The following is a 15506-nucleotide window of genomic DNA, read 5'->3' as shown; positions in this document are numbered from 1 at the left end:
GTGCAACTGTAAATGGGATTGAAACCTTGATTTCTCTTTCTGTTGCTTCATTGTTGGTGTATAGGAATGCAACCAATTTCTGTGCCTTGATTTTGTATCCTGCAACTTTGCTGAATTCATGAATCAATTCTAGCAGTTTTTAGGTGGAATCTTTTGGGTTTTCCATATAGAGTGTCATGTCATCTGCAAAGAGTGAAAGTTTGACCTCCTCCTGGCCGATTTGGATGCCTTTCATTTCTTTGTGTTGCCTGATTGCAGAGGCTAAGACTTCCAATACTATGTTGAATAACAGTGGTGAGAGTGGACATCCCTGTCTTGTTCCTGACCTTAGGGAGAAAGCTCTCAGTTTTCACCACTGAGGATGATATTAGCGTTGGGTCATTCATATATGGTTTTTATGATCTTGAGGTATGCTCCTTCTATCCCTACTTTCTTGAGGGTTTTTATCAAGAAAGGATGCTGTATTTTGTCAAATGCTTTCTCTGCATCTATTGAGAAGATCATATGGTTCTTGTCCTTTCTTTTATTGATGTGATGAATCACGTTAATTGTTTTGTGGATATTGAACCAGCCCTGCATCCCAGGTATAAATCCCGCTTGGTCGTGGTGAATAATTTTTTTTAATGTACTGTTGGAGCTGGTTGGCTAATATCTTGTTGAGGAAAGAGAGCACTTAAATTTCAGCTGAGATTTCACATCAACCTCCTACAGTGTTAGTATAAACAGATGAGGTGTGGGAAGAGAAACACTTCTTAGGAAAGCACTCCAGTGATTACACTTGGGTGATCTTGAGTGTTACCTAATCCCTATCCAAATAGTTGAATGAGACATCTAGTTAAAACACTACATCATCTATTGTTTGTGATACCTTCCTTGAATCATACTTAAAAGTTAAGTCAAGGATCACAGTATTTCAGAAGTGAGTTGCCAGGTGGTGTTGACATCCTGTTTGTTGTCTTCTGACTTGGGAGAGGAGGAAGTTAGACCAAAGATGGAATAGGAGAAGGATATAGAAATAGTTTGCACACTTTCCTCCAATTTCCTCTATGCATCTTACTAGTTAGAGATTGATTGGAGTTCGGGATATTTTTTGCCCTAGAGATACATACTGCCTTTCTCTTACTAATGCTACAAGTCAATTATACTGTTGTGTAAATAGCTGTAACTAAATGTAGCATTATCCTAAATCCTTAGGAGAGCAATTAATAGAAGGGGAGTTAGCTTTGAGGGGAGGAGGAAGGAGGGAAAGATCATCTTGGAGCAAGGGATATCTCAATAAGACAGACCCGGATGGACCTACCCAGGAGGGGATTTGTAACAGCTTTGACATTAGACAGTGGCCCTGGGAGATTAGAGGGAGAAGGTCCCAATGTTAATATCCAGGTACTAAAATTAATCTTTATAGCCACAGCAGCTATTTTGTCCAATGCCATCTCAAGTCACCTCAGATGTTAGTAGATCTTAATGTAAACTGGAGTACTGGAAAGCAAGCCAACTAGGAAATAAAGGTTAGCAGATTTAGCTAACCTTTGAGTACTTATGGTATACCTGCCTTAGTGTGGGAATGCTTCCACATAATTTTTTTTTTAAACATTAAGAAAAAAAATTTTTAATGTTTATTTTTCGGAGGCAGAGAGAGAGAGAGCACAAGCAGGGGAGGGGCAGAGAGAGGGAGACACAATCTGCAGCAGGCTCCAGACTCTGAGTTGTCAGCACAGAGCCTGATGCAGGGCTCGAACTCACGAACTGTGAGATCAAGACCTGAGCCTAAGTCAGACGCCCAACCAAGTGAGCCACCCAGGCGCCCCCACATAATTTTTTTCAAAGAGTCTTCGTATTCTCAACTCATGATGGGTATGGTGGCAATATCTATCTCAGGATTGTTGAGGAAGATGAAGTAAAGGTGGCTAGCATCCTGACACAAAGTAGGAGTAAGTGATAATGAGAGGAACAGTATTTAAAAGCTAGAGAGAGATGGGGTGCCTGGCTGGCTCAGTTGGGGGAGCATGTGACTCTTGATCTCGGCATTGTGAGTTCAAGCCCTGCATTGGGTGTAGAGGTTGCTTGAAAATAAAATCTTAAAAAAAAAAAAAACAAAACAAAAAACTAGAGAGATAAAAGTTGATTATTGGTGTAAGAACAGGATTCATTCATTTATTTGTTCAGACAGTTTCCACAGTTTATTAACTGTTTGCTAAGGCACTGCACTGTGTCTTTGGGATGCAGTTCTCTTCTCAAAAGAAAGTTCCTTTTGGGGCACCTGGGTGGCTCAGTCGGTTGAGCGTTTGACTTCAGCTCAGATCATGATCTCACAGCTTGTGAGTTTGAGGCCCGCATGGGGCTCTGTGCTGACAGCTTAGAGCTTGGGGCCTGCTTCAGATTCTGTGACTCCCTCTCTCTTTCTGCCCCTCCTCTGCTCATGTTCTGTCTCTCTCTGTCTCTCAAAAAATGAATAAACGTTAAAAAATTTTTTTAAAAAAGAAAGTTACTTTTTAAACATTTTAAATTCAGAGCACCAGGGTGGTTCAGTCCGTTCAGCAGCCAACTTTGGCTCAGGTCATGATCTCACAGTTCATGAATTCGAGCCCTGTGTCAGGCTCTGTGCTGACAGCTCAGAGCCTGGAGCCTGCTTTGGATTCTGTGTCTCCCTTTCTCTGCCCCTCCCCAGCTTGCACTATGTGCAAATGTTTAAAAAAAATTTTTTTAATGAAAATCTTAAATTCCGTTACAGTTAACATATAGTGTTTAAAAAGAAGTTCCTGAGGCACCTGCGTAAAGCATCTGACTTCAGCTCAGGTCATGATGTCGAGGTTCATGAATTTGAGCCCCACAACGGGCTATCTGTTGTTAGCACAGAGCCCTCTTCAGTCCTCTCTCCCCCTCTCTGCCCTTCCCACATTTACACACACGTGCTTCCTCGTAAAAATAAACATTAGAAAAAAGTTCCTTGGAGTGCAGGGTTAAAAAAGAGGGGCCCTTGGCTGGCTTAGTCAGTGGAGACTGACTCTTGATCCCAGGGTCATGAGTTTGAGCCCCACATTGGGCATAGAGAGTGCCTTAAAAAAAAATAAAGAAAAAGTTCCTTTTAAAAGAGAATTATAGGGGCGCCTGGGTAGCTCAGTTGGTTGGACATCTGACTCTTGATCTCAGCTCAAGTCTTGATCTCAGGGTTGTGAGTTCAAGCCCCACACTGGGTGTGAAGCCTACTAAATAAATAAATAAATAAATAAATAATAAATAAGTTTAAAAATGAAAAGAATTAGAACCTGTTGAATTCTAAAGAAATTAATTTAGAAGGAACTGGAAACCAGTGACTAAGGTTATTAAATCCATCATTTCTTTAACTTCTCTGTTTCACCTATCTTCCATAAGTGCCGGTAGCCAAACATGTTATTGCTGCGAAAGAATTGGTAACAAAGCTAATGCAGTGTCTCCAGCCAAAACTTCCATATTCTTTGTTCGAACAAAGCTGGCTTTGCACAACTCACTTTGGCACTGAAATGAGAATGAATACTGGCTCGAGACATACTTAGCTTTTGACTCACATTGAAACCAGCCCTAAATTGAAATAGTCCTTCCGAAGTAGATTTTGGCAATATGTATCAGGAACTTGAAAAATTATGCATACTCCTTGGCTCATAATTTTGATTGGATCCTAAAGGGGGAAATTCTGAATACAGAGAAACGTTGTAACAGAAATATTCATCAAAGTGCTGTTTTAATAGTGGGAAGTCAGAAGCAATTGTAACATCTGTATGTAAATTGTTTTGGCCAATTACAATATTATATAACCGTTAAAATGGTTATGAAGAGTAATATATAAGAGAGTACTTGATAAAATAAGTAGGAGTGCTCAAAATTTTGTGTATCTAGGAGAGAGATGTCTCACAGAGAAGAGAAAATATAGAAAACTCCTCAACCGGTGATTGTTAGCAGTGATGTGGGAGGCAGGGCTGATTAGTGGAAAGGGAGCAGTGGAGGGACTGGTTCCCAAGTCAGGAAAGACAACACCAGAAGAGTCCTACGAAGATCAGAAAGCAAAAGTAAATGGATTCTTCTCAAGATGCTTACAGTTTAGAAAAGAGAAGCAACGCCCATTAACCAGTTCCATCTATAATTAAAATGTTTGAATGGAGGTTGAATCAAAATCCCAGATCCTTTTCTTGCAGTGCAATGAATTACAAGGAAATACTAAAATGTAAACCAGTTGTATTGGTAGTGATTGGGACCACAGGGAAACCTCCCTTTTTCCCATCTTTCTCTAGTATTTAAACTTTCTTTGCCTAATTTATCCTAGGTTTAGAAAAAAATATGAAACTGAGAAAAGGTAGCCAACCCTATCCAGGCTATGAGTGCAACTGTTTTCAGACAGTGGGTGGCAAGTGAGTTCCTCATGTTTTGCGTTTGACCCTTTGGATAGATCACTATCCATCTTGCTGGCTGGCATTGCGATCAGGCGGTCCATTCCTATATGATACATCTAAGCATAGAGTGCATTCATCTTTGGCAGTGTGTTTCTACTTTTTCCCCTAATCTTTTTTTAAACACTTTGCTTTACCAGAAGTAAATGATTCTCAAAAAGATGTACAAAATTATATCAACGGTTTTCCTCATTCTTAGTAAATAACACTATCATCCCTCCACTGAAGCTTGGGTTCATCTTAGTATTTCTCTTCCACCCCCACATATTTATCATTCAGTCCTTTTGGCTCTAGCTTTAACAATATACCCTAAATCTGTCCTCTTCTTTCCCTCTTCACTGCTACCATCGTAAACTACCATTCTCTTTCTCACAGACATCTGTATAGTCTCCTAGCTGGTGTCTTGTTCTCTTTCATGCCCTCTGCAATTAATGCTTCTCACAGACAGAATGACACTCCCATTGAATTTAGAATTAAAGCTCTTCATTGGTGATTCTCAACCCTGTACAGTAGAATCACCTGAAAGTTCTCACTCCCCTAGGAAAAAATTTATGCCTAAGTTACATTTTCAGAGAGTGATTAAATTGCTTGGGGTAGAGGTCTAGGCATCTGTAGATTCCTTTCAGGTACTTCTGATATGCAAGTTAGGCTGAGAAGCACCGCCCTGGATGAATGTTCTCTTCCTTGCCTACTTCTCAGACATTATCTGCTAACTTGATAAGTTCATTCTGTCTCAGAAGTGTCCCCTACTTTTGTTTTTTAAACATTTTCAAGTAAACTTTCTACTTAGATTTACAGAAAAGTTTTAAAAATAGTACACAACTTCCCATATTTTCTGCACTGGGTGTTCCTTATCAACATTCTTACATTATTATTTCATGCCTTTGTTACACTTATTGAACCAACACTGATATGTTATTATCAACTAAAGTTCATACTTCAGTCTGATTTCCTTAGTTTTTGATGTTTTCTTAAAGTTTTTTTTTTCTTTAAGTTCATTTATTAAATTTGGGAGAGACAGATACAGCACAAGTCAGGGAGGGAGGGAGGGAGGGAGGGAGGGAGGGAGGGGGAGAGAGAGAGAGAGAGAGAGAGAGAGAGAGAGAGAGAGAGAGAGAGAAAATATCCCAAGCAGACTTCTGTGCTGCCAGTGCAGGGCCTGATATAGGACTCGAACCCCTGAAACCAGAGTCGCAAGATCATGACCTGAGCCAAAACCAAGAGTGTATTGCTTAACTGACTGAGCCACCCAGGTGCCCCCTAATGTGTTTCTGTTCCAGGATCCCATCTAGGATACCACATTACACTTAGTAGCCAAATTGCTTGGGCTCCTCTTGGCTGCCACAGCTTCTTAGACTTTCCTTGTTTTTGATGACCTTGAGAGTTTTCGGGAGTACTGGTCAGGTATTTTGTAGAATGTCCCTCGATTAGGATTTGCCTGATGTTTTTTTCATGATTAGGCTAGGGTTATGGATTTTTTGAAGGAAGAACACAAAGGTAAAATGCTTTTTTATTACATCTTATCAAGGATGCATACTGTCAACAGGAATTATCACCATTGACCTTGATCGCCTGGTTGAGGTAGTGTCTGTTGGGTTTCTCCACTATAAAGTTAATGTTTTCCCGTTCTTTTCCATACTATACTCTTTGGAAAGAAGTTATTGCACACAGCTCACACTTGAGTAGAGAATTATGTTCCACCTCCTTGAAGGGATAGTATCCACACAATTATTTGGAGTTGTTCTGCGTAGGTTGTTTGTCTACTCTCCCCCATTTATTTATTCAATTATGTATTTATATGGACTCGTGGATATTTAATTTGTATTCAGGATTATAATCTACTACTTTATTTTGTTACTCAAATTGTATCATCTTTGGCCACTGGGAGCTATTTGGGTTGATTCCTGTATCTCTTTATATACCCCCATCATCGTGGGGTTCTTTTGAGCACTTCCTTACTTCTTGGGAGTATGAAATTCTCTGAGGTCATCCTATATATTTCCTGCCCCAGTCCTAAGATCCTCTCTTTCTCTAAGGAGCCTGGTTCCTTTTTTTGGAGAATAGTATTAGCAACCAAACTCTGAGCATTATGTGTGCTTGCTACTTACTGGAATGTGTGTTGTTGCCTCTAGGCCCTCTCAGCTGATGGAACAAGGACATACATGTGTATATACTCAGTTATCTGCTTCTCTCTGTAACCATTCTATATTAAGCTAAACATGAGTTGATTCAGATGTCTCCCAACTCTAATCCATTACCACATGGATCATTCTAGCCTTCTCCCCTTGGTTATCTGTAACTTACCACCTCAACACAGAGAAAACTGTTTCCCCCCACCCCACATCTGTTTACTTAATTTTTCAGTTCCAGTATATGTATATAGATTTAGTGGCTTCAGAACTCATACCCCATGGCAAACAACTTTATCAGCTAGAGATTGCACTTACGTGCGGTTTCTTTTGCCTTTAGCCTTTCAGACCCCACTCATTTCCACAGTTAGGTCAGCAACTCTCCCCTCCACCCTCTTCAAAGAGGTTGTTTTATATATTTATAATACAATTAAATTCTTTTGTCACAGACTGTATTCCATCCTAGGATCTTCTGACCTTTTAAACAATTTTTTTAAGTTTATATGCATTAAGATTCACTCTGCCATAAAGTTCTCTGGGTTTTGACAAATGCATAATGTCATATATCCATTTGTCTCAGAGTTTTTACATTTGTTGTCCTGCTGCCTAGGATAACTTTCCCCGCATATTTTTCCATGGCTGGGCCCTAATCTTTCATCAGCTTTCTGCTGAAATGTTTGCTCCTTGTAGAGGCCTTCCTTGAACACCTATTCCAAAGGAATACCCTACCCTAAAATTTTGTTCATTTATTTGCTCTGTGTGTGTGGTTTGCTTTGGTAAGTCTGCCTCCAGTAGGATGTAAACTGAATGAGACCAGGTATTATATTTGTATCTGGATTTCTAGAATACTGGATTGGTGAACATCTGTTGCTAGATGAATAAATTACACCTGTCCTAGGTGTGTCTAGCATTGCTTAGTCCTAGTGCATGTTTCCAATACTCAACAGTAGTGATTGAAAGCAGGCTTGTTCACTTGGGCATCCAGTTTACCCTGATTCACCACTTACAAAAGAGTTTTGCTTGTAAATTAGGTTAAGTGTTTCAGTATTGAAGATGTGCAGTTACTCTGTTCTCTCCTGCAATGTTTCTAACTCCTTTGTTAAAAAGTTAATAAGTGGTGCACCTTGGTGGCTCAGTCTGTTAAGGGGCCAACTTTGGCTCATGTCATCTCATAGTTCCTGGGTTCAAGCCCCATGTCAGGCTCTGTGCTGACAGTGCGAAGCCTAGCGTGTGCTTCAGATTCTGTTTCTCTTTCTCTCTCTGCCCCTCCCCTCATTTGCTCTCTGTCTCTCTGTCTCTCAAAAATAAACATTAAAAAAAATTTTTTTAAGTTAATAAATGACATAATATAGTCTCTGGTTCTACGTAGAATTGTGCAATACCGTGAATTTCCCAGTCTGGCTGTGCATTAGAATCAGCTCAGGAGCTTTAAAAAAAAAATTTTTTTTTTCCATCTCTGACTTCTTAATTTTCAGGAAGGTTCTGCAAATTTGTGTTTTTAACAGCCAGCTTAACATGTAGTCAGAACGTTTGGGATTTTAAAGCCCCAGGGTTTTAATAGTTGAGATCTGGTGAAAATGTCTAAAGGTTTCAATTTATAGCAACAGTTATTAAAGCTTATACAAAAAGGGTCGGTTTAATTTATACTAACTTTTTCTATAACTTATAAAGTCCTTACTGTGTTGTGTGCTAAGTACAGGGGAGCATTATATATAGATGAATCACAGACAGTGCTCTCAAGGAGCCTGTATCCTCTGATAAGGCAATAGAATGAGTATAAATAATCATGGTAGAAAGTAGAAAATAATAGGTACATAAGAGAGAAAACAATTTTAGTTTTTAAAGATTGAGTGGCCATTACACCCTGAGAAGAAGGCAGAAGTAGAGTCTAATTCTTAAAGAGAATATGTACAGAAGAGGAGGGAACCCTGGACATCGCAGTCTTCTGCAGAAGGCTGTGAGGAAATTGGAAGTTAAGAAGGTGCCTATTATAAGCCAGAAGGCAGTAGCCAAATTGGTCAGAGGCCTAGAATGGTCAGGAACTAAAGTCCTTACTGTCAGAGCTGTCAAAGCCAGTGGTACTCAATAGAGCTTTTCAGTTTCAGTTTTGAAATTGGCACAGTATTTTATTATTTTCTTAGTCTTAAGTTATTTTTTAAATTTTTTTTGAGAGAGAGAGCACGTGAGTGGGGGAAAGGGACAGAGAGGAAGAGAGAATCCCAAATAGGCTCCATGCTCAACCTCACATGAACTCAAATTGTGAGTTCATGACCTGAGCCAAAATCAAGACTTGGACCAAGCTTAACCAACTGTGCCACCCAGGTGCCCCATGGTACTTTAAACATTAAAAAAAATCAAAATTTGTTGTGGGACTTTTAAAAAGTAAACAATTTTGGGGTGCCTGGGTGGCTCAGTTGGTTGAGCATCAGACTGTGGCTCAAGTCATGACCTTGCAATTTGTGGATTCAAGCCCTGCATTAGGCTCTGTGCTGACAGCTCAGAGCCTGGAGCCTACTTCGGATTCTGTCTCCCTCTCTCTCTGCCCCTCCCTGGCTTGCATTCTGTCTCTCTCTCTCTCTCTCAAAAATAAACAAACATTGAAAATTTTCAGGGGTGCCTCAGTCAGTTAAGCATGACTTTTTTTTTTTTTTAACGTTTATTTTTGAGAGGGAGAGAGAGCACGTGCAGGGGAGGAGCAGAGAGAGATGGAAACAGAATCTGAAGCAGGCTCCAGGCTCTGAGCTGTCAGCACAGAGCCCAGGGCAGGGCTCAAACCCCGGAACCAGGACATCATGACCTAAGTTAAGCCAAAGTCTGACGCTTAACTGAGTGAGCCACCCAGGAGCCCATGCTTCTGACTCTTGATTTCGGCTCAGGTCATGAACTGACAATTTGAGTTCAGGCTCCCTCATCAGGCTCTGTGCTAACAGTGCAGAATCTACTTGGGATTCTCTTTACCTCTCTCTCTGCCCCTCCCCTGCTTGATCTGTTTCTCTCTCAACTAAAGAAACTTAAAAAAAATTTTTTTTAATAAAAATAAATAATTGCATACCTAACTAATCCAGACTTCTAGGTGTTTGTTTGTTTGTTTGTTTGTTTGTTTGTTTTTAAGCTCTGGAAAGGGCAACCAGCCCAAACTAAGTCCTTCATGGTGCACATAAAGGGAGCTAAAATCTTTTAGAATTAAATCCTAAAGAGTTAAAATGTGTCTGGTCCATGGTTATGGGGTCAGAATCAATGTAAGAACCTTAGGCTCCTGATTCAGAAGTGCATGTTACCACATTTTTGTGAGATTGAGATCAATGTCTGTCTTCTGTTGCTTGCTGGTTGTTAGGAGAAATTTCTTGAGGATAGAGACTGTATCATCTCCGTATCTCTTGGATGTAGTAAATAACACACAGAATAGACAGTAACAATAGACATTTGTTACATGAAAGGATGGATGGATGGATTTGGCTTTTGTATTAGTCCTCAAAAAAAAGTCTAGGATTTAGCTTTGTGGAAATTCTGGTCATTAGATGTACATATGAACTGTTAGATTTATTAAGTATTGGACACCAAAAGGGAAACAGTTAGCAAATAATCTAGAAAGAGAGGCTGGGGCCACATTATAGGAGTACTTGAATGTTAAGCTAAAGATTTTGGAATGTATTATCCAATCAACTGAAAAGTTTTGAGCCAAGGAGTGATACACATACATGCATGCACACACATATACATGATAGGAAGAATAGTTAGAAGGAGAGAGAAAAATTATTTTGACAGTTCACTTGAAGTGTTGATTAAAGATGCTGGCTGTGAGAAGGGAAATGTGGTTACAGATGTGTATAGAAAATGGCCAGAACCTTATTGCTGATGAAGCGTGGAATTCAAGGGAATAGAATACTCAAAAATGAAGCTGAGGTTCCAGATGTCATCTTTGCCTATATATTTTGGAGGGTGATAGTGTCATTAACATATGTAGTGGTTTTAAATGATGCATTTGAGGTACTGATGCCACATGTGGGTGAAAATGTTGAATAGGCTATTGGAAATGTGCTGCTAAACTTCAGAAGAGGTGGCAGGCCCAGAAATTGTTTAGGAGTCATCTGAGTAGAAAGGGTGGTTGAAGTCTAAGGATTAAATGACATTGCCAGGGCATCTGGGTGGCTCAGTCAGTTAAGTGTCCGACTTGATTTCAGCTCGGGTCCTGAGATTGAGCCCCATGTTGGACTCCCCACTGAGCATGGATCCTAAAATATTCTCTCTCTCTCTCTCTCTCTCTCTCTCTCCCCCCCCCCCCCCAACCTCCCTCCCTCTCTTCCTCCCTCCCTCCCTCCTTCCTTCTGCCCCTCTCTCCCACTCACTCTCTCTTAAATATATATATATACATATATATATATGTATGTGTATATATATATATATATATATATATATATATATATATATATATGAGATTGCCAGGGAGGGAGGTATAGGAGACAAAAACCAGGGACACATCCATAGGGAAATTCCATTTAAGAGGGGTAGAAGAGGAGCCAGAGAAGAAACAAAGTGAAACCTGAGAATAGTCCAAGGAGAAGAGGGTAGGGGAAATACCTTTCATAGGGAAACATGAGTAACAAACTTTTTTTATTAAAAAAAAATTTTTTTTAATGTTTTTTATTTATTTTTGATGGAGAGAGAGAGCATGAGTGGGGGAGGAACAGAGAGAAAGGGAGACACAGAATTTGAAGCAGGCTCCAGGCTCTAAGCTGTCAGCACAGAGCCCAGTGCGGGGCTCAAACTCACGCACTGTGAGATCATGACCTGAGCCAAAGTTGGACGCCCAACTGACTGAGCCACCCAGGTGCCCCAACAGACTTTTTTTAATAAAATGTTTTGGGGCACCTGGGTGGCTCAGTTAAGCGTCTGACTCTTGACCTCGGCTCAGGTCATGATCTCTCAGTTCATGGGATCAAGCCCTGCCTCGGACTCTGTGCTGGCAATGTGGAGCCTGCTTGGGATTCTCTCTCTCCCTTTGTGCCCCACCCCCACTCATGTGTGCTCTCTCTCAATTTTTTTTTAATTAAAAGAAAATAGTTTACACACAGTTTGTATTATAAGGTAGGTTATATGACAGTAGGTAAAATGACATTTGGGGTGCCTGGGTGACTCATTCAGTTAAGCATCCAACTTCCGCTCAGGTCATGATCTCACGGCTCATAAGTTCAAGCCCCGCATGGGGCTCTGTGCTGACAGCTCAGAGCCTGGAGCCTACTTTGGTTTCTGTGTCTCCCTCTCTCTCTGTCCCTCCCCTGCTTGCACTCTGTCTCTGTCTCTCTCAAAAATAGTAAAAAATCTAAAAAAAAGGGGATGGTATTTTGCAGGAAACTTGTATTATTTTTATTATTATATATTAACAGAATTTTTGTTGAACATTAACAATATTCAACATATTTTTCTAGACCTAGTGGTTGAAGAAATCTTTATATATTTTTTTTAACGTGTATTTTTGAGAGAGTGAGAATGAGCAGGGGAAAGGCAGAGAGAGGAGATAGAGAATCTGAAGCAGACTCCAGGCTCTGAGCTGTCAGCACAGAGCCCCACGTGAGACTTGAACCCACGAACCGTGAAATCATGACATGAGCTGAAGTTGGGCGCCTAACCTACTGAACTACCCAGGTGCCCCAGAATCTTTAAGTTTTTAAACTTCAGTTTGAGAGGAGAAATTGATTTTAATCAATAATCATCTTAATTGAAAGCCTTGAGGTTTTAAAGGGTAAGAAACTCCATGTTTTTGTTCTATGGCAGTAATACCTGCTATAACAGACTGGATAAATTCTGAACAGTGAAGTTTTTACCATACTGGAGCATTTACCTTCAGTACTTTTCAGTGTAGTTTCCCCACAACATTCATAAGTATTAGGGGTAAAAATATCTACATATTTACTGATGATTTTTCCCTAAGTAACTTTTTGGTTTTTCCTTCTTTTCAGGATCTGACTGGCATAGAATCTATGGATCAATGTCGCCATACCTTGGAACAGCATAACTGGAACATAGAGGTATAGTATGATTCATTCTGAGCCTATTTTTTCCCCCTGGTTTGATAGTGAACCAAAGACATGTATTTTTCCACAACAGAAATCCTTTCTTTTTATAGAAAATTTTTTTTAATTTACAATTCTTTAATCTTAAAAAGATTTGTGGGGAAGATAAAAATTATGATCAAAGCTTTATTATAAAATTTTATAAAAGATGGTGACCAGATCCTTCTGTGTAGTGTCCCTCCCTCTTATTTTTTTCTCAGTGGCTCTTTGGAAAAAGTTGGTTTTTATATATTTGGTTTGTAACCAGATACCTTAATGTGAACTTTCTTATTACATATTTCGTAGTTTATTTTTTTGGATTTTCTAGGTAGTTGTATCATCTGCAATTCAATGATTTTTTTCAGTATATAGATCTTTTGTTACTTTTACTTGATCACTGAATTGCTAGAACGTCCTAACAATGTCAGTTAATAATGGTAATAGCAAACATCTTGTCCACCCTATAATGCCTCTGATGTTTTATTATTGAGTGTGATGTTAGTTGTTGTTTGGAGACAAATCACTAGAATTTAAGCTCCATGCAAGTAGAAATATATATATTTGGTTTTGTTAACTGCTGTCTTCCTAAGAGCATCTAAAACTGATCCCAGCACATCATAGACTCTCGATAAATATCTGCTGATTGTCTTCCAACCTTAGTATATTCATATGATGTCTGGTGAGATTACTGTGTTTTAATTATAGTATGTTATTTGAATTGGGTGCTAGATTTCTGAAAATGTATTCCTAAGTTATATTTAGTTATTCAACAAACTTTTAAGCCCTGGAATTATACCAGAGAACAAGACTAATAGCCTACTCCCATGAAATTCTAGATAATTTCAATTTGTAATAAATGCTGTGAATAAGATGAGTGTACAAAATGTAACAAGATCTGGGAAGTTATTTTAAATAAGGTGGTGAAGGGACAGCTGGGTAGCTCGGTTGGTTGAGCCCCCGACTTTGGCTCAGGTCATGATCTTACGGTTCATTAATTCAGGCTCCACATTAGGCTTTCTGCTGTCAGTGCAGAGCCTGCTTTAGATCCTCTGTCCTTTCTCTGCCCTTACCCTGCTTGCTCTCTCTCTCTCAAAAATAAATAAAATTTTAAAAAATAAATAGGATGGTAAAGAAAGGCATTTCTGAGGAGGTTGTATTTGAGCTGACACCCAAATAATGAAAAGGGATGATGAATGTGAAAATCTTGGGGGGATTTTCTGCATTTTAGGCAGAGGAAATGATGATCTGTATGATAATTTTGTGCTATCTCCTTGTTAGATTTTTATTTCAAGCATAAGGTGGCTTTATTAGATCACGGGCTTGATAAAATGAATTGAGAAGGGTATATATATAGCGCAGATTTGAAAGAAAGCACTTGAAACTGTGTTTCTGCCAGTTCTCTATTAACTTTTTCATGTTTTCCCATCATTCACAATTTCTTTGTTACATCTTTTTATTTATTTATTTATTTTTTAAGTTTCCTTATTTTTGAGAGAGTGAGCGGGGAAGGGGAGAGTGAGAGGGAGAGAATCTTGATGCTGTCAGTGTGAAGCCTGACTTGGGGCTTGATCCCATGAACTGTGAGATCATTACCTGAGCCAAAATCAAGAGTTGAATGTTTAACCAACTGAGCCATCCAGGCACCTCTTAGCTACATTACATGTTTCTTGATGAGCTTTCCTAGGAGATGCTTTTTTCTTAGATATTTCCAAGGTTTTTAGCATAGGCTATACAAAGTAGCATGTTTTCTACTCTCTTTTGTATCTGTTCTATTATCCTCTCATTGTTTTTATTATATTTTCTTTTTTAAAAATGAGACTTGCTGGAGACTGGTTTATTTTAATGTGTTCGGTTTATAAAAAGCTCTTGTGTTTATCAGTTCTTATTTTCTTCTTTCTTTTTTATTTTTTTAAGAAAAATCTGTTCACCCTTTTGTAGATTCATATTCTTTTTCTTAGCATTTGATTTTTATAGCTTGGTTAATTTATTTGTATTCTTCCTTGCATTGAAGGCTCTGAATTTTCAGAAGAAAATACATTGTTAAAGTTTTGATTTTCTTCTTTGACCCAAGGGTTATTTAGGAACATATTTGGAGTTTGTAGTAGCTTGTTCTTTTGTTTTTTGTTTACCTTTTCATATCAGTCTTTCATTTTATTTCATGTAGGTATTTATTGAGGTCCTTACAGCTTTTTTTTTTTTTTTTTTTAAAGTTTTTTTTTAACGTTTATTTTTTGAGAGAGACAGAGAGACAGAGCATGAGCGGGAAAGGGGCAGAGAGAGAGGGCGACACAGAATCCGAAGCAGGCTCCAGGCTCCGAGCTGTCAGCACACAGTCCAACACAGAGCCGCAAGATCATGACCTGAGCCAAAGTCGGACGCTCAACCGACTGAGCCACCCAGGCGCCCCGAGGTCCTTACAGCTTAATAATGTTCCATTAACATTATGAAATATATTTTTTTAATTAAATGTTTTAAACTTAGAGAAAATACAGAGATAAGGGGAACAACCATGTACCTTCCATCCAGCTCCTGAAAGCCAGACATTTTGCATTACTTGTTTAAAATTTCTTTGAAACAAATATGGATAAACTTAAACCCCGTGTAAGTTACTTACATGTCATCCCTGTCCAACCCCCTACCTTTCTATTCCTTCTTTCTGAGAAGTAACCACTGTTGGCAACTAGATGTTTATCAAGGAATGTGGGTTTTTATTGGATAAAGGTTCGTGTCTGTATTCAGTCAAGCTGATTACATGTATAATTAAAATTTGCTATTTCTTTTCTGTTTACTTAATGAGACTACTGGACATGATGAACTTGAATGTGGTTTCATAGATTTCTTTATTTCTTACTGATGATTTTTTTTTCTAATTATAAAAATAATACATGTCTTCCCAGAATTTGAAA

General features: G+C 38.9%; 1 protein-coding gene across 2 annotated transcripts in view; it reads left to right on the top strand.

The window, feature by feature from the left end:
- The window catches only part of FAF2 (Fas associated factor family member 2), a 78574-nt gene that overhangs the window by 34038 nt on the left and 29030 nt on the right, over positions 1-15506 (top strand). For both annotated transcript variants that reach the window (XR_006299845.1, XM_043597372.1), the window contains exon 2: positions 12508-12576. Coding sequence is in view for 1 of the 2 variants with exons in the window: in XM_043597372.1 (XP_043453307.1) it covers positions 12508-12576 (69 nt within the window). In the remaining variant the exon portion in view is untranslated. The remainder of the gene's footprint in view (positions 1-12507; positions 12577-15506) is intronic.

This window comes from Prionailurus bengalensis, chromosome A1, assembly GCF_016509475.1.
Source record: "Prionailurus bengalensis isolate Pbe53 chromosome A1, Fcat_Pben_1.1_paternal_pri, whole genome shotgun sequence".
Classification (NCBI taxonomy): Eukaryota; Metazoa; Chordata; class Mammalia; order Carnivora; family Felidae; genus Prionailurus; species Prionailurus bengalensis.
This window is presented reverse-complemented; position numbering and strand designations above follow the sequence as displayed.